This window comes from Nuphar pumila, chromosome 7 (genome assembly GCF_984573655.1).
Source record: "Nuphar pumila chromosome 7, dmNupPumi1.hap1.1, whole genome shotgun sequence".
Classification (NCBI taxonomy): Eukaryota; Viridiplantae; Streptophyta; class Magnoliopsida; order Nymphaeales; family Nymphaeaceae; genus Nuphar; species Nuphar pumila.
In genome coordinates, this window is record NC_143255.1 from 106,578,573 (window position 1) to 106,598,380 (window position 19,808).

The 19,808-nt window shown below is 37.0% G+C and overlaps 1 protein-coding gene across 1 annotated transcript in view; it reads left to right on the top strand.

Moving 5' to 3' along the window:
- The window catches only part of LOC149832798 (Plasma-membrane choline transporter family protein), a 34,171-nt gene extending 14,953 nt beyond the window's left edge, over positions 1-19,218 (top strand). The window contains exons 2-3 of the mRNA XM_090014717.1: positions 18,291-18,636; positions 18,801-19,218. Coding sequence (XP_089870843.1) covers positions 18,291-18,636; positions 18,801-19,061 — 607 coding nt within the window. The 3' untranslated portion in view covers positions 19,062-19,218. The remainder of the gene's footprint in view (positions 1-18,290; positions 18,637-18,800) is intronic.
- The last annotated feature ends 590 nt before the right edge of the window (positions 19,219-19,808 follow it).

A 19,808-nucleotide genomic window follows, 5' to 3' on the forward strand; every position in this document is an offset into this window, starting at 1 on the left:
TTCACGTGAACTCCTCACACGTGAACTTAGGGATTCACGTGAGGCGTGAATCCACCAAAAGGGAACTAGAGATGGAGATGGAGGAAGAAGAAAACTGAAGAAGAGAAGAAGATAAGAGATGAAGGAATCCTCAAACCTTTGATCTGTCACGCCTTTTGGAAGCCTCTTCAACCCCTAGATGGATCTTGGCTCTGATACCATGTTAAAATCTTGTCTAGAACTTGCGTTGAGAGAAAGAGAAAAGAATAGAGGAAGGGGAGTTGCGGCTGTCACGATTTCAATCAATGAAATTGTGACCTAAACAATGTATTAATATGTGAGTGTACAGTATGGGTCCAGGTCAGGTATAATATCCAGATCCGGAATGAAATAAAGTTATACAAACTGTACATTAAAAAAAGGAACAAGGAACTCGGGTCTGTGAACTCGGGTCTGATGTGATAATCAGACCCTAAACACACTTTTTTCACAACTAAGATATATATATATATATATTTTAAGACTTCACCTCAAACTTACGATGAGATCACCAAAAGTTTGTTAAGGAGAAACAAAAATCGTGGTAGAGGAAGAGCTTTGATAAATAAGTCCGCAATCTGAAACTCGAATTGAACATATGGTAAAGTAATTGTCTCTTTTAAGTATCTTTCTCGAACATAATGACAATCAATCTCGATATGCTTTGTTCTTTCATGAAATGTGTGATTGTTAGCTATATATATGGCACTTTTGTTATTGCAACATAACTTTGAAGGTTCTGAAACATCAACACCCATATCTGAAAGTAAGGATTTCATCCACACGACCTCGGTTGTTGTTGTAGTCATCCTATATTCAGCTTTTGTAGAAGATAAAGACACTTTCTGCTATTTTTTGCATCTCTTAGAAATGAAAGAATCATATATAAACACACACAAAACCTCTGGTTCAGTGTTGGTTATTGAGATCTCCTCTCCAATCAAAATCAGTACAAGTAATGAGATTTAAAGATGATGAAGAGGACAAGAATAACCCTTTAGATAGTCTTCTTGATGTATCAAATTATTCTTAACACGACACTCAAGTGAACTGATGTAGGCGTATGCTGAAACTGACTTGCAGTATGTAGTGCATGCCCAATATCTGGTCTAGTAATAGATAAGTACATTAGTGATCTAACATAACCTTGTTAAAAATCAATTTAAAATGAATATTAAGATCTTCTGCTCCAACTCGGGGGAGAGTTTCTTTCAAATGATTTTCAATCATATCTAAAAACCCATTGTATTTTGCACCAAAAATCTTGTCCGAAGACCCTCTAGCAAAATGAAATTTTCGAAAAAAAACATCATCATATTAGTAAAACTACTAGGACTCTAGTTATTTCAAAATAAGTTCCAAATAAGTTTTGGGTCGAAGCCGCCCTCATCGTGGTTTACTTAATAAATATAATGCCTTCTCAAATTTTAGAAAACAAATCTCCAATTGAAAAACTCTTTAAGATTTCACCAGATTTAAAAAGATTAAGGGTTTGGATGTAAATGTTTTGTGCTTCTTGAAAAATACAACTAACTCTCTCCTGAAACCATTGAATATGTTTTCCTTGGTTATGCCAAAAATAAAAAAGGTTATCGATGCTATGATTCTAAAAATGATAAATTTTATATATCTAAAAATATAACATTCATTGAAAAAGAAAAAGGATTTGATCTTGAAAAACCTAAGGAAGAATCCGAGTATGCCTTCTTGTTTGACTTATTGCCCAAGTCTAACATTGAAAATGATGATGAAAATAGTGATAATGTTGAGTCAAATGATGAACCAAGTGAACAAAGAGAACCAACTCATAACCGTATACAATACTTTAGACGAGATAATTGGGAGTATTCATGTATTTTTTGAGAAGTATAGCCAACTAATGTAGAAAAATCTAGTGTTAGAAGATCTGAACGAATATCTAAACCAACAAATAGGTTTGTCTCCTATGAATCCTTCTCCTCAAACTATAGGGCATGTCTTCTAGCAATCCACACGTATCATGAACCATCCAATTTTGGATTTAAATCTTGTTATACTGACATTGCTTTTTTTGTAAGAGCTACAAGTATTTCGCTTATCATTTTGCTCTTATATGTTGATGATATGATTATCACTAAGAATTATCATAAGAAAATTGAATAAATTAAAATTATGCTTAAGAAAGCTTTTGATATGACTGACCTTGGTTTTTTGATATATTTTTTAGGTATAGAAATAGCATATTCGTGAAGAGGATATATTTTATCTCAAATAAAGTTTGTAGTTGATATTATTAAAAAACTTTGAATTTGAGTCTAAGGAAGTAGATCCAAGTGTGTCTACTAAAATCATCTATGAATGTAACATAGTATGAATAAACCACCTTTTGATATAACGGGAGCATGACCCCATACATCCGAATGCACTAATTCAAAATTTTCATTAGTCAAGGAAGTTATAGATCCAAAAGGTATCATTTGCATTTTTTCAAGTATACAATCTTCACATACAAATTCTTTTTCCTTACGAAATTTTTCAAAAAATAGAAAAGGGGATTGTTTGGATATACTTGGATGTCTTAATCTTTTATGCCAAATATCCAAATTAATTTGTTGGATATAGTTACAAAAAGAATCTTTAGGTAGACATAAAGAATTCATATAGTAAAGGTCTCCTCTTTTATGGCCTTGCTCAATCAGCTTCCCTAACTGGAGATCCTGTACCCAACAAGCCTTAGACGAGAAGAATACTTTACACCCATAATTAGGAATTTAAGAAACCGAAAAAAAGTTTAAATCAAGTTTTAAAATAACCCTAGCATTTAGAACAAAGAAATTTTTTGAATCATTATTAAGATTTCCTATACTTTTAACATTTAAAAAAGTATCATCGGCGGTTGACATACATGAAAAATATGAATTATTGCAATAGGATAGTAGGGACTCATTATGAGTCATATGAAAAGAAGCTCCCAAATCCAAAATCCAAGAAGACTTACCCAGAGGAGAAGAAGAGACAGTGACACCGGATGTAGAGGGGGTGGCTTTTAGTATTTGTGCAACGACTTTTGCAATTTAGGCAATTGTTAAATCATTGAAGTTGCTCCCTTTCTTTGATTCTTGAGGCTCTTCACTTACCGCTGCCAGCTTTTTGAGTTTTGGACAATTCGGTCTTATGTGTCTTGGTTTTTTACAATAATGACAAGTAATTTTACTTCCCTTGTATCCTCTCCCGTTATGTCCTTCTCCATCATCTCCTCCTCCTTTGAATTTTTTCTCAAAGTGAGGAGGTTTATAAGTTTTTACAAAACTTCCGAGTCTTGATACGGCAAGCACTTCATCACTAGGCTTGTGCATTCCAAGTCTAGTTTTTTCTTTGACATATTTGAGCAAGTGCCTCACTTATAGACAGAGCCAAAGTCCTATGAAGTAAAGAGTACCTAACTTGCTCAAATTTCAGTCGAAGACCATATAAGAAAGAAAAAAAATTCTTTTTCCACTTGTTTTCTCATCTTAATTGCCGAATCTTCTCATTTTGGTTCCAATATAGCCAATTCATCCCAAATATGGGATAAGAGACCATAAAAATCTCTTACATTCTTATCCCTTTGTTTGGTACTACGTACCTTGTCTTGGAGATAGTATAGCCATATACTTTTGAATGAATGTGTTCTTTAAGAAGATCCATGCATCACAAGCTTTTTTGAACTTGATGATATTAGTGGCAATCTTAAACTCTATAGTATTCATTAACCATAAGAGTATTTGAGCATTGTTAGTCTCTCAATCCTCTATTTTGTCTTGATATTCATGCAAAGCCTTCTCCTTTTCTTTTTCGGAGAGAGCTTTGATTCGATCTCCTTCTCTTCTTCAGAGAGAGCTTGATTCGATCTTCTTTTCTTCTCGTTAGCTTTAGTTGGGATTCATTAATGGTTCCACTAACAAAATCCTAAAGCTTTTTTCCCTTGATATGGTTTTCATTGCGGGTAGCCCACATCAAATAGTTGCTTTCATTGAGCTTGTAGGAGATGACAGAAGCGGATTCTCTTTCACCCACGTTGAAGAAATTGGCTTGTCATTGAAGAACAAAGCTTGAAGACCACCACCACAATGAGAACTCACTCAAGATGATTTTCAACACTGATACCATGAAATAAAACAAGATGTGCACAATCACAATGCCAACAAAAGGATACACAAGTGCACAACCACAATATGGTCTCTATATGAACTAAATACAATCTCATAAAAGAGAGATAAAAACACAAACTTCACAAGAACACAATGTAAAAATGGATGTTGTTTATATTCTCATTAAATATGCTTAAAAGCATACATAAGCATCTTACAAGGAGTATCTGCAGCCAAAAAGGAGGAAAAGGGAGGCTGTCCAACCGTCGTTGAACTGCCTCCAACGGTAAGAAATATGACCTTTGGGAGCAGTCCAACAACTAGTTGGACTGCTTTCCAACGGTCCAAAACTGATTACATTTAAAAATAAAAAAACTAAAGGACAATAGTGTTAAAATGTAAACTGTAATATATATATATATATATATATATATATATATGTATATATATATATATTATTTAATATTATTATATTTTCTTTTTCTATTTTTCTTTATTTTCTTTTTTAGCATCTAGTTCAATAGAAACTAGATATTTGATCCAGTCAAGTTCCTGTTGGAACTTGACTGTGCAAATAGATGTTGGACTGTAGTCCAACAACTATAATAAATGCTGGTCCAACAGCTATAATAATAAATGTTGTTGGACTGTAGTCCAACAACTATATTAAGAGACGTTGGACTTCCAACGTCTCTTTTGGAGAGCTCAAAATGAGCTCTCCTCTCTCTTTCACTTTTTTGTATATATAGGGGTGAACCCCTTCAATGTAAATTATTATGCTTCTTAAGCATTTTGTTCATGAATAAAGTATTATTTATTTTTCAAGTGTTCTTCCTTTTATACCCTTTCAAGGGTCATGCTTGTAGTGTCTCCAATGGACACTTGTTTGTGAGTTATTCATGCATTTGTTGAAGACCACCATTTCATTACATGGTATCAGAGCTACGAAATCCTTAGATCTTGAAGTGCTTCCGCCTCGATTTCCGTGCCACATTTACAAAAGGTGTTTCATCACCTTGTTCTTGGCTCAAGAAGATTTGTTTGAAGAAAGGCGAACTTGTGCTACAAAAAATTTTGGTTTTGTATCCTCTCTTATTCCTTTGTCTACTCTTTTTATTTTCTTTTTATTTTTCTCTCTCTCTCCTCCTATTTATTCATCTCTTACCCTTGTAAAAGATGGATGACAATGATAAGATCACCATCATTCCTATGAAGCTAAATGATACTAACTATGTAATGTGGGCTTCGATTATGAAGCACCACATTTGGGGAAAAGGTTTATGGGGTATAGTGGATGGTTCCGATTTGGAACCTAAACTATCTCTTACCAAGAAAGAGGGTGATAAAGAGGTTCCTCTAACGGAAGAAGAGAAGAGTAAGGCGTTAGCCACTTATGAAAAGAAATGGAAAGAATGGAGGATAGGGCATGCAAAAATTATGTCATGGCTCATCAATAGCATAGACATTAAAAAATGCTCTAGTCTAGCTAAGTTTGAGCATGCCGATAAGGCTTCGGAATACCTCAAAAACATGTATTCCCTTAAAGATATTGCACATGTATGCAATTTATAAGACAAAGTTCGGACAATGACTCAAAAAGATAAAACTATTCGAGAATATTATAATGAGTTGTCCGAACTTTGGAAAGAGTTGGCTCTTCTTGAGCCCAAATGCCATTGTGCCGAAGATATCGTGCTTCGCCAAAAGCAACTCGATATGAAACATTTCTATCAATTTGTGAATGGTCTAAGGCCGAAGTTTGAATCCACCAAATCGGCCCTTTTACATCGTGGAAAAATTCCTTCTATTGTTGACACTATAGAAGAGCTCACTATGGAGGAAAATAGACTTAGAAAAAGTACTTCAAAAGTTGATGATGACTCCGTTTTAGCTGTATCTACACCGGGGAATCATACTCGTACTTACAAGACGCCTCATTTTGGAAGGCAAAACGGCGACTTTGATAAAAGAAAAGTTATTTGTCATCATTGTCATGAACCGGGGCACTATAGGCCTCAATGTTCAAAGTTAAAAAGAAGAGAAGAAAAAAGAGTTGCATCTGTTGAATCCGAGTCAAAAGATCAAGATGCACCTGTGTCTATGGCTCAACTGATGGAAATCCTTCAACCTCTTCTCAAAGGGGTATCCTCCTCAACCGAAGCCTCAACTGGAGCGGCAGTTGCATCTTTCTCCGGTCCAGGTAACTTTCCTTGGCTTTTAGATTCTGGTGCTTCTTTTCATATGACCTCAAATGTTAATAGTCTATCCGAATGTCTTAAAAATAACTCAAGTGTGTCAAAGGTTTTTACAGCCGATGGCACATCTCTTGAAGTAAAAGGAATAGGATGTTTTGAAAATCTTCAAAAATCCAAAAGATTTTGTATCTCAGAAGTTAGATATATCCCTAAACTTAATTTGAATCTCTTATCTATCTCGCAAATATCTGATTATGGATGTAATATCTCCTTCTCTTCTCATGGTTGTTGGGTACAGGATCGCTAGTCAGGGAAACTGATTGGGGAAGGCCATAGAGAAGGAGGACTTTATTGCATGGACTTTTTGGAATTACCCAAGAATGCATTTTGTTATAATATTCAGAAATTAGAATTGGATTTATGGCACAAAAGGCTTGGCCATCCTTATATGTCTAAAATTCAATATTTTCCAAGTTTGGAAAAATTTTGTAATTCTGAAAATTTTTCTTGTAAAGACTGCATTCTTGGCAAAATGAAAAGGTTACCATTTCTTAATTGAACTTTTGTTTCCTCACGACCACTTGAGTTAATACATTCGGATGTTTGGGGCCCCGCACTAGTTATTTTCAAAGGTGGTTATACATATTATGTCATTTTTGTTGATGTCTTTTCTAGACATACTTGGATTTATTTTCTTAAACATAAATCTGATGTCTTTGCTAACTTCCAAATATTTCATAAAGTGGTTAAAAATAAGTTTCAAAATGATATTTTTGTTTTTCGCACTGATTCAGGGGGAGAATTTATGTCCAACGAATTCAAAGACTATCTCAATTTACATGGTATTACACATCAAAGATCATGTCCACACACTCCACAGCAGAATGGCCTAGCTGAATGCAAACATCGGCACATTATGGAAACTACTAGGACATTGCTAATTGCAAATCAAGTTCCAAAAAGTTTTTGGGCTGAAGCGGTTCTAACTGCACCTACCTCATTAATAGGATGACATCTTCTTCGTTAAAGAATACAACTCCAATAGAAAAGCTTGTTAATTTAACTCCAGATTATTCTAGATCAAGAGTCTTTGGATGCAAATGTTTTGTTTTCACCAACAGAAATGACAAACTCTCTCCTCCCTCGTGCAATCCCATGTGCCTTTTTAGGATATGTTGATAATAAAAAAGGCTACAGGTGTTTCGATTTTCAAAATGACAAATTATATGTGTCAAGAAATGTATCTTTTTTGGAAAAAGAAAGCTTCTTTGAATTTGAAAAATCCAAGGATGTCACTGAATACTCGTTTTTAATTGATTCAACTTCAAAATCCAATGAATGTGATGTTGGATGTGACCTTGACAATGATCAAAGTCCTATTGTTGTTGAAAATGATGATAATGAAGAGCAAATCCATAGGGATGTTAGTCTACAATATTCAAGACGTAGAGAGCAAAATCTTCTATGTGCATTACAAAAATACTCTGAAGTCTCACCTAGAAGAACGTCTAGAATCTCTAAACCTCCAGAAAAAATTGTGTCTTATGAATCTTTTTCACCCACGTATAGGGCCGTCATTACATTAATACAATCATATGTTGAACCATCATCCTATTCTCAAGCCAAAAATCATATAGAATGGATAGAAGCCATGAAAATAGAATTGGATGCACTAGAAAAGGCCAATACTTGGACGATCCAAGATATCCCTCCGGGTAAGAAACCTACAGGTTGTAGGTGGGTATACAAAGTCAAAACCAAAAGTGATGGGACCCTGGAAAGATATAAGGCCCGTTTAGTAGCAAAAGGATATGCTCAAGAGTATGGCATCGATTATGAAGAAACATTTGCTCCTGTGGCCCGTATGACCACTGTTAGAACTTTAATAGCCTTGGTCTCCATTAGAACATGGCCTATCTTTCAATTAGATGTCAAAAATGCTTTTCTGAATGAGAATCTCGTTGAAGAAGTATACATGGAAGCCCCACCTGGTATTAGTATCCCTAAGGGTAAAACTCTTCATCTAGAAAAAACTCTTTATGGTCTTAAACAGGCTCCAAAAGCCTGGTATGACCGATTTAGTCATGTTATGCTTGATATTGGTTTTCAACCTTGTTTAACTGACACTGCTTTATTTGTTAAGAAATATGATGCAGGCATCATTATTATTCTTCTCTATGTGGACGATATGATCATCACCGGAGGCGACAAACAGGGAGTTGCAAATATCAAATCTCTTCTTAAAACTCACTTTGAAATGACTGACTTAGGTTTATTAAGATATTTTTTAGGCATTGAAGTTGCTTATTCCCTTCGGGGGTATTTGATATCTCAATCTAAATTTGCTCTTGATATCGTTTCCAGGTCTGGAATTACAGATGATAAGAAAGTAGACACTCCAGAAGTTGTCAATGTTAAAATGAAAATTGATGATGGAGAACTTCTTGATGATCCTACTCCTTATAGACAGCTTGTTGGAACTCTTTCTTATCTTTCCATTATTAGGTCAGATATAACTCATGCGGTTCATGCAGCCAGTCAGTTTCAGCATGCTCCCACCTCCGTGCACATGGGAGCAATTTTGCATATTATTAGATACTTAAAATCCTCTCTTTCACGAGGACTCTTCTTGTCTGCTTCATCTTCATTAAATTTAATTGCATATACTGATGCTGACTGGGGAGGTGATCCCAATAATAGACACTCAACTACTGGTTTTTGTGTGTTCCTAGGTGAAACCTTAATTTCGTGGAGGTGCAAGAAGCAGCAAAAAGTCTCTTTTTCCTCCACCGAAGCTGAATACAGAGTCATGGCAACCACCACTATGGAGGTTGTTTGGCTCAAACGATTGTTAGCGGATATGGGAGCTAAAGCAACGCAAGCTTCAAAGATGTGTTGTGACAACAAAAGTGCGATCTACATTGCAAGCAATGAGACATTCCATGAGCGCACTAAACACATTGAGATGGACTGTCACTATGTCAGAGAGGAATACTTACATGGAACCATTGATCTGCCATATGTTACATCAGAATATCAATTAGCAGACTTCTTCACCAAGCCTCTCGCTGCTCCCAGATTTCACTTTCTCTTAGACAAACTTTCGCTCATTGTACCGTAAGTTTGAGGGGGAGTGTTAAAATGTAAACTGTAATATATATATATATATATATATATATTATTTAATATTATTATATTTTCTTTTATTATTTTCTTTTTCTATTTTTCTTTATTTTCTTTTTTAGCATCTAGTTCAATAGAAACTAGATATTTGATCCAGTCAAGTTCATGTTGGAACTTGACTATGCAAATAGCTTTTGGACTGTAGTCCAACAGCTATATTAAGAGACGTTGGACTTCCAACGTCTCTTTTGGAGAGCTCAAAATGAGCTCTCCTCTCTCTTCCACTTTTTTGTATATATAGGGGTGAACCCCTTCAATGTAAATTATTATGCTTCTTAAGCATTTTGTTCATGAATAAAGTATTATTTATTTTTCAAGTGTTCTTCCTTTTATACCCTTTCAAGGGTCATGCTTGTAGTGTCTCCAATAGACACTTGTTTGTGAGTTATTCATGCATTTGTTGAAGACCACCATTTCATTACAAATACAGTCCCTATTGGACTATATTTATTACAACATATAAAATGACCAAAATACCCTTGATATATATATATATATATATATATATATATATATATTAACACACGCATGTGTGGCTCTTTTGGTTGATGTCAACAAAAAATTGTTTTAGTTTACTAGCCAGGACTTATCATATGTAACTCAGCTTATGATGCCATAAACATTGTAATTGTCTACACTGGGTTCCAATTTTATATTAATTGAATTGTTGTGCTCGTCGTTGCAATGGATGTTTGTTTTACTAACCACCATTGATGTAATAGGGCTTCCATCACAAAGGAAATGTCATTCCAAAGGGCAACTCTCCTCTTGCTCACCCGTTCTCGTCATGATTTATTTATTGTTCATTCTACAGAGTTGGATCATATTAGTAAGAGATTGTTATTTTCCCATGTGTTGCTTCAAGCAAACTTGAAAGTGTGCTTATAACAGAAGAATCTCTAGTTTCTATCACTAGAAAGGGGTTTCATAAAGAATCTATTGTTTACGTTAAAAATGGTTCTTTCAAGTTTGGAGTTTTTTTTTTAGTTAATCTTTCATTTTGTAAGTCCTCTATCTAAAGACCTTGGTTGTAGAGTCACAATCTTCTCTAACCACCACTGATAGTTTAAGAATTAAAACAAAGGAAGTTCAGCTATTGGAGGTAGCAGGACTATATGCTCTTATAAACCTAAAGCTATAAAACTTCTTTGGTCTGTAGCATTTTACATTAGGGAATCTTTCTTTGTTCATAGTACCCATCACACATATTTCTCCATGCTGTCATTAGATCATGGAATTAAGGAAACCTTAGACATGATGTGCATCAAAGAGCTAACCATAACAGTGTGTTTCCTTTTCCTCCCCAAAAGTAGTGTTTCTTTTATAATTGTCTATTCTGCTGTTTAGGGCCTGACTCTCATGTATTCTCTATTTGAATTCAAATATTTTGTTTTGTTTGTTGATTATTCTCACTTCGCATTTGTTGAAGTCCAAGTACAGGTTGAGCTCCAAATTTCCTCTTTATTGTTAGTGGGTTCAAACTCAATTTAATGTGTCTATGAAGAAATTATGGTCATGGAGAATAGTATTCTTTTTACCAATTGTATAATTATATTTACATTGATGGAATTAAGCAACATACTCCATGGTTTAATATCTCAGCAAAATAGTTGCAAAGCAAAAAAAATCGTATTCTTTTGGAAGCTACCAGTTTTGCTTTGAACATGAATTTTCCCAATAGTTTTGATTTGATACCAGTCTTACCAGTACCAATCTAATTAATAGGATGTCATTTATAGTTTCTGGAAGCAAGTCTCCTCTCCAAGTCTTCAGTGGAACTACTCACATGCTTCTCTTTTCACCTAAAATCTTTTGATATGTTATTATGTTCAAGATGTCAGGCCTAATACAGACCAAGGCTGTCTCTTTTTATGCTATGCTCCATATAAAAAAGTTTAGAAGCATTTGACCCAATTTCTAGTAGGCATGTTTTTAATGGATGTTTAATTCTTTGAAATTGTCCCATAATTCTCTTCAAGAACTCTAAGTTTCCCTAGTTAAGGGGTATTAGAATGTAAATTTCCATGATATTCTTTCCATGGTTTACATCTTTGATATTTCCCTTAAATATTTTTTCCCTTTTTTCTTTTTAATTTCAGTGGTGAAAATATCATTAATGTATTGCTTGGTAGTAATAGTTATAATTCTAGCGGCCAAGGAATCAGTGATTAAAAGAAGTAAAGACTGAAAAGGAGTCATCATATTTATGCAGGACCAGCAACCCACACCGTTTTGTATATTGGATCGGATCCAGATCCAATCAGCATGTAATGTAAAATTAACGTGTTATTAAGGGGTACTTCTGTACCCTAGTAATGTATGTTTTACATATTAATAGAATGAGATGTGTAGCCACGATTGACTAACACACCTTCTATGAAATTTCTCTCTCTCTCTCTCTCTCTCTCTCTCTCTCTCTCTCGTGACAGGCAAATACAGAGATCGAGTACCCCCTTTCTTTTATGGTATCAGAGCAGCGTGACGAGTGGGAGTGAAGAACTGCTATATCCTCGGCTTCACGGTGACAGATCTCGATCTCGGCCTTACGACGACTGTTGTTTCTTCCTTCTTGAATCATGATCATGGATCCTCTGTTGTTCCGTGGGTTCTGAGAATATTTCACGGTGACCTCTTATCCTCTGCTGTACCCTCTGCTGTTTCGTGGGTTCTGAAAATCTTTCACGGTGACCTCTTATCCACTGCTATATCCTCTGCTGTTTCGTGGGTTCTGAAAATTTTTCACGGTGACCTCTTATCCTCTGTTGTACCCTTTGCTGTTTCCTGGGTTCTGAAAATCTTTCACGATGACCTCTTACCCACTACTATATCCTCTGTTGTTTCGTGGGTTCTGAAAATTTTTCACGGTGACAAACGACTGTTGTTTCGTGGGTTCTGAGAATATTTCACGGTGACAGACGACCTCTTTTCTTCTGCTGATTCAATACATCTCTGTTGTTTAGTGTGTTTTTCCTTGGCTCGATTACTGTGATTCAATACATTATTCCATTTTTTTTTATTCTCTGTTAGCCGAGGAGTGCCCTGTTAGCCGAGTCCTCTATTTTGTTTCTCATATTAGCCGAGTCATCTACTTTACCTCTCATACCTAAGTGTCAGTTCAGTTTTTTTTTAATGGATTTTACTCATGCGCAGTCATGCCTGTCCTCAAGATTTCTCGGTCAACTAGTCTCTGAAAAACTGAATAACTCAAATTTTTTAACCTGGAAAAGACAGATCATCCCATTTATAAAGAGTCAGGACCTCTCCAGTCATCTGGATGGATCGGTTCTTCCGCCTCCAGAATACCTTTCACAAGAAAAAGCGGACGATAAAGGAGAACAGTCTATTGTTCTTCACAGGAACCCAGAATATGTTACTTGGATGAAGAGAGATCAATCGCTAGTGGCATACATTACTTCAACCCTCTCACAGGAAGTTCTTGTTGCCCTTCCTGATGATTGTTCGGCCAAGGAGCTGTGAGATAAGTTAGTTCAAACATATTCACAAATTTCTGAGGCAAGAATTATGTTTCTTAAGCGAGAGTTTCAAATGATGAAGAAAGATTCCATGTCTATTATGGAATACCTGAACAAAATGAAAGGCATCACAGATCAGCTGGTTGTTGTTGGATGTCTTTTCAATGAAAAAGATAAGGTGCAACAAACCTTGAGCGGATTGGGGGCAGAATACCATGTCATGACAACAACCCTACTGTGTTTACCAGAACTCCCAAAGTTTGAAGATCTTCGTGTGAAATTATTGCAATATGAAATGACTCTGAAAGGATCTTCTGAAGATTCTCATGGACATTCAGGAATCCAAGATGTACTAGCTACGGGAATGAGTTATGGTCGAGGACGAGGAAGTTTTTTTCGAGGAAAGGGCGGCCAAGGGAGAAATGCCTATGGAGGTCGTGGTATACTTCCAACACCGAATGTGCAAGGACAGAGACCCATCCCTACCTGTTTTTTATGCAACAAGAAAGGGCACATTAAAGCAAATTGTTGGTTTAATCCTCAAAACAAAGGGAAAGCCCCACAAGCAGAGGTTAGGAAGGATGGAGAAGTTAAGGAATTGTTGCTGGCAGCCTTAGCAGGATTGAACATGAAGCAAAATGACAAAGGCATTTGGTATGTCGACTCCAGAGCAGCTACTCATGTCACAGGTGATGCAAGTAAACTCTTGACTCTTACACCTTATGTTGGTAAAAATAGCATAATCACAGGAGATGGATCTCATCACTCAATCTCACATATTGGAAATGTCATTATATCCATGTCAAAGTCCTCTCTTAAACTTCCAAGTGTCATTCATGCACCTAACAGTCAAAAGAACATTGTTTATGTCTCAAAACTCGTTGATGATGCTCATGCTTCAGTTGAATTTACTCCTTCTGTTTATGTCAAGGATCTTCGCACGAGGAAGACATTCGCTGAAGGAAAACGATGCGGCAACATGTACATCTTCCAAGAAGATCTTCCCTCCTCCATTCATTCCAACTATTCATCCTTGAAGCCTCACCAACGTCAATTTTTTAATCCTGATTTTATATTTACTATTTCTGAGAATAATAAGCCAAGACTTTGGCATAGTCGTCTTAGCCATTGTGGTCGCCATTTTATTGAAAAACTTGTCTTGAATAATCTCATTCCCAAGTCCAGTCTAAGTTCAGAAGTCGTTGATACAAAGTGTTCTAGTTGTCATCTATGTAAGAGTCATATTTTACCATTCGTTTCCATTAATAAAAGAGCTTCAAGGCCATTTGAGGTCATTTGTTCTGATGTCTGGGGTCCTGCCCCAATTACTTCTCTTCCTGGCAGTAAATACTATCTTATTTTCATTGATAGTTACTCGCGCTATACTTGGATATTTTTTATGAAGCACAAATCAGAAGTCTTTGGATTGTTCCAGAGATTTCATTCTTTTGTTCACAACCACTTCTCTGCCAACATTCTCAATTTCCAGTGTGATGGAGGAGGTGAATTCTCCTCGAGTGACTTTGTTAGTTACCTTCAACATAACGGGATAAAGAAAAGAGTGTCTTGCTCGCATACACCTCAACAAAATGGGATTGCCGAAAGGAAGCATCGACATAATGTTGAGACTGCAATGAGCATGATGCACGGGAGCAATCTCCCTGTATCATTATGGACTGAGGCTTTTCACTCCACAGTTCATGTAATAAATCGACTGCTCATGAATATCTTAGAGAATAAGTCACCATATTTTTTTCTATTTGGCACACAACCTGATTATCATGAATTACGTGTGTTTGGGTCTGTTTGTTATGTTCACAATGACAGCTCACAAAGGCACAAGTTCTAGGATAAAGCCTTAAAATGCAGGTTTATAGGATATGCAGAAGATTACAAAGGGTACAGATGCTATGATCCCTTGAGCAAGCGTGTCAAAATATCAAGGAATGTAGTTTTCGATGAAATGAATTTTGATGATCAGACTGCTAATTCAACCATTCACACTGATAACTCAAGCCCCAGCATTGAGGTATACTACCCATGGTTAAATTCAGAACTCTTTTCCAATGGTAAAGTAGATTGTTCGATAAATTGCTGTCAGAAGGAAACACATGAGGAATCAACCAATGAAACTCAAACGGAAGAGATTGTTGCACATGACTTGGAACCAACAAGATATAAGGGTATTGTGTACACCCGGCGAGAGAAAGAACCCCCATTCATTTCTTGTACAAGTACGAACCCATCTGGTCCCGCTTCACAGATGATGGATATCAGAAGATCATCACGGATTCGACATCCGCTTGACAGGTGGGTAAGCTATAAAAAAATTTCATTGGATTTTCAGTTGTTTTTGTCAGCCATAAGTAAAGAGGATGAGCCCCTCATGTTCTATCAAGTTGCGGGCTCTAGAAGATGGGTAGAAGCAATGAATGAAGAAATGGAGGCATTACATGAATGTGGGACATGGGAGATTATACCTAGACCACTAAACAGAAATGTTGTTGGGTCAAAATGGGTGTACAAGATAAAATATAAGCCAGATGGGAGCATCGAAAGGTACAAGGCTAGACTCGTAGCCAAGGGATTCACACAAGAGGAAGGACAAGACTTCGATGAAACTTTCAGTCCTGTAGTTAAAATGGGGACCATTCGCATTGTGTTGAGTCTAGCCATTCAACATGGATGGGAACTGAGTCAGCTGGATGTTAAAAATGCATTTCTACACGGGGATTTAAAGGAGGAGGTATACATGGAACAACCCACTGGATATGCAGAATAAGATGCCAAAAAATATGTGTGCAAGTTAAAGAGAGCGCTCTATGGTTTGAAACAAGCTTCTCGTTCCTGGTTCGACAGTTTTTCGCTAGAGATACAAAGGCATGGCTTTTCTCGGTCCCTTCTAGATCACTCATTATTTATTCACAATGAACACGGTGTCACTACTCTTCTACTAATATATGTAGATGACATCATCATCACAGGGAACTGTAAAAGTCACATTGAGCGGGTGAAGAAGTTATTAAATCAGCGATTTAAGATGAAAGATTTGAGAGAACTACAATATTTTCTTGGAGTAGAAGTTGATAAAAGAAATGATACCCTCACCCTTACTCAACACAAATACACATTGGACATTCTCAGCAGAGCGGGCATGACAGATTATAAGCCGTTGACAACTCCAAGTGTCATCCATCAGAAACTGAGTTCAAAGGAAGGGGATATATATGAAGATCCCACCAAGTATCGCAGCTTAGTTGGCATGTTGCAATACCTGACTTTTACTAGACCTGATATAGTATACTCAGTTAACCAGGTATCTCAGTTTATGCATGAACCTCGTATGTCACACATAAAAGCAGTCAAACATATACTTCGTTACCTGAAGGGCACAGTTGGTGATGGACTGGTATACAAGAAAAGAGAATTAGATCCATGCGGAGGCCATGAGGTCGTTGTTTATGCTGACGCTGATTGGGCGGGTGATCCAGATGAACGACGATCAGTATCCGGTTATTGCAGCTTTATTGGTCCAAACTTAGTATCCTGGAGCAGTAGAAAACAAAAGGCGGTTGCTAGGTCAAGCACTGAGGCTGAATACAGATCGATGGCTGCTGCCACGGCTGAGGCTACGTGGATAAGACATCTCCTGACAGAAATGGGAGAACCGATTGTTCGGTCACTGCTATTGTGTGATAATCAAAGTGCCATACACATGTCTTTCAATCCCATCCACCACAGTCGAGCAAAACATATTGAAATAGATCAACACTTTATTCGGAAAAAGGTTGAAGATAAAGAGATTGAACCCATGTATGTGCCGACTGAAGAACAAGTTGCTGACATTCTTACCAAAGGGTTGACAAATGACAGATTTTGGTTTCTGAAAGACAAGTTGTTCATGGTTCAGGACCATGCACAACTTGAGGGAGGCTGAAAAGGAGTCATCATATTTATGCAGGACCCGCAACCCTACCCGTTTTGTATATTGGATCGAATCCAGATCCAATCAGCGTGTAATGTAAAATTAACGTGTTATTAAGGGGTACTTTTGTACCCTAGTAATGTATGTTTTACATATTAATAGAATGAGATGCGTAGCCACGATTGACTATCACACCTTCTCTCTCTCTCTCTCTCTCTCTCTCTCTCTCTCTCTCTCTCTCTCTCTCTCGTGACAGGCAAATACAGAGATCGAGTACCCCCTTTCTTTCAAAGACATGTTAGACAGGAGGAAAATGTATTTTCTTTAGACTTCTTACTAACTCAACGGAAATGGCATTAGAGACTGGTCATTTTCATTATCTTCTGGACACAAAAATTTTGAAGTCATAAAAAGGAATCTTCATTTGACAAAGAAAATTTTTTAAATGATTTTTCAAAGAATAGAATTTTATTAAAAAACTTTGTATTTTCTTATTGATTGCTCCCTGGCCACCCACGCAGTCTCACCCTTCACCTGGGCACAGACCAGATCCTAGGCTGCTTACCTCACCTAAGCAAGAACCCAGACACGCTCCTAGCTACGTAGAATCAAGGGACTGCTAGTGATCATCCTGTTGCCACAGAAGCGAAAAAACCTCTAGAAACTACTGAAATAACCAGCTGACAGGAGCTGGAATAGCTTGTATATGACACGGCCATAACTGGAATGTGTATGCCTTGTATAAGGGTGTTACAGTCATTTACTATTGCATGTTGTCTTTAGCCTGTATGTGTTAACTAAAAATTTGTCATGGATGATGAGATAAGGAACTCATGTCCCAGTTTATTCATAGGCTGTTATTTGATTAATGTTCCTATGTCTGACTGCAATTTATTCTCAATGCGGTTGCTCTACCTATGGTGGGTAACAGGGCCTTGGGTTTCAGCTATATAAGTAATTGGAAATTGTAATTTTGAAATTTATGCATTCCAAATATTACTGGAAATTAAATTTAGATGGAGATCGTGTGACTCTCCATGGAGGCAAAGATGTGTTCACACCTGATTCGTCTGTGTGAATGGCCATTGTTTGAGAAGCAAGCAAACCCTGTTGATTGTCACTAGCGTAATGCATTGTTCCCTTTTTGCTCCCTCAGTCACGCTGGAAACGTTCATTGCCTTATGAACATTTTGGGTTTCTCTTACATCAGTACATATGTATTTGTTCTTTTTTTCCCTTCCCCTATCAATGATGTTGTGAACTTGTTTTTAAGAAAAAAATTAGCATCAATCATCATATTCTGGTATCAGTGGATGAGCAAAACGGTTAGAGGCACTTTCCTCATCTTAATTCATGCTTGATGTGGTTGTTGGCTTGATTGCTGCAGGAATGCATTTGGTCCATCCTTTGGCACAGTGTGCTTTTCAGGCTTATTGATTGCTGTAGTCCGTGTTGTGCGAGCTGTTGTTGATAGTGCAAGACGAGAAGATGCATCTGGAATAGTGAATCTTGTTCTCCAGTGTTGTGTCAGATTCCTACTCTTAGCCATTGACTTTCTCAACAAGTTCACAATAAACTTTGTAGCGATAACTGGTGAAGGCTATTGTTCTGCCTCTAAGATGACATATGAACTCCTTAGACGCAATCTTCTCTCTGCTGTCTTTGTTGAAACGGTCTCTACACGTATTCTGTTGGGAATTATATTTGTTATATCAGCAATCTACGCGATCGTGGTAAGTCATGCTTGCCTGCATACTCTCATTGTACTTTGGTACTCTAACAATGCTTAGCATCAAATTCTGCCATGTATTCGCTGGCCTATTCGTTGCTAGGTTTCTCTATGATAACAAAGGTTTGCTATCTGATTTTTCTGATAAGCTTTTTCATTTTGAAATAGGTCTGTGCAATATTGAGGGCTGTGAGTAACCTTGGATCAGATGTATACTTTGTCGCCGCTCTTGCGTGGTTGCTTCTCTTCATGGTCTTTTCCTTCTTTGTCCATATCCTGGATAATGTCATTGATGCCATATATATCTGCTTTTCCATAGACAGAGACAAAGGAGAGGTCTGTAAACAGGAGGTGCATGAAGTGTATACTCTACTTCCCCTCAGTAAGAGCGATAGGCTTTCCCTTTCCGCCAGAAGTTCTTTGGTTTAATATGTTAAATGAGTTTCTTGTAGTCCACTCAATGTAAATGAGGACCATTTCGGCGTGCAGCTGTAGAGTACTACTAACATGCTGTCAGGCGCATGTTGGAAACTTAGAATTTCTTTGTGCCATGAGTTTTTCTGTGAAGCAATGATGGTCTAATAAATTGGTCATCTGGTGTCAAATTTCCTAACGTTGTACTGAATCCATTCTTTGTGTAGTATGGTGGACCATGGTACGAGTTCAGTTGCTTTCATTATATTGTGAAGCTGGACACATCTGATCTCGACACCTTCATATAAGCTTCATTAGTGAAGCGAAAAGTGTGTTATTCTTCTCTAGTTTAGTGAATCAAGCTTTACAATGTTTTCTTTTGTTTTTTTTATCAAAGTATTGTGCCATTAAGGCTCTCTTTGGGAGCCTTGCATAGAGTTGGAAACACCATTTCCCTGTGTTGCCAAAGTGTGGTGTTGAGGATGGAGTTGCCAAAACCATCCACTTGCAAATGGTGTTGAAATGTCGCGTTTGATGCTGCCAACTCCATTCCCAATGCAGTGTTTGGCAGTATCACTGCCCCCAAACTGCAGAGAGCACTGAGGGAAACTGCAAAACACCTCCCGTTCAAGACTCCCAAACAGAGCCTAAAAGTAGGTTTAAGTCATTTACTTGTGGCGACCATTCTGGAAGTTTGCACCACCAGATGCACATTAGCAAGCCTAGCCATCTTGTCATTGCATTTTAGAAAACCTTCTCATG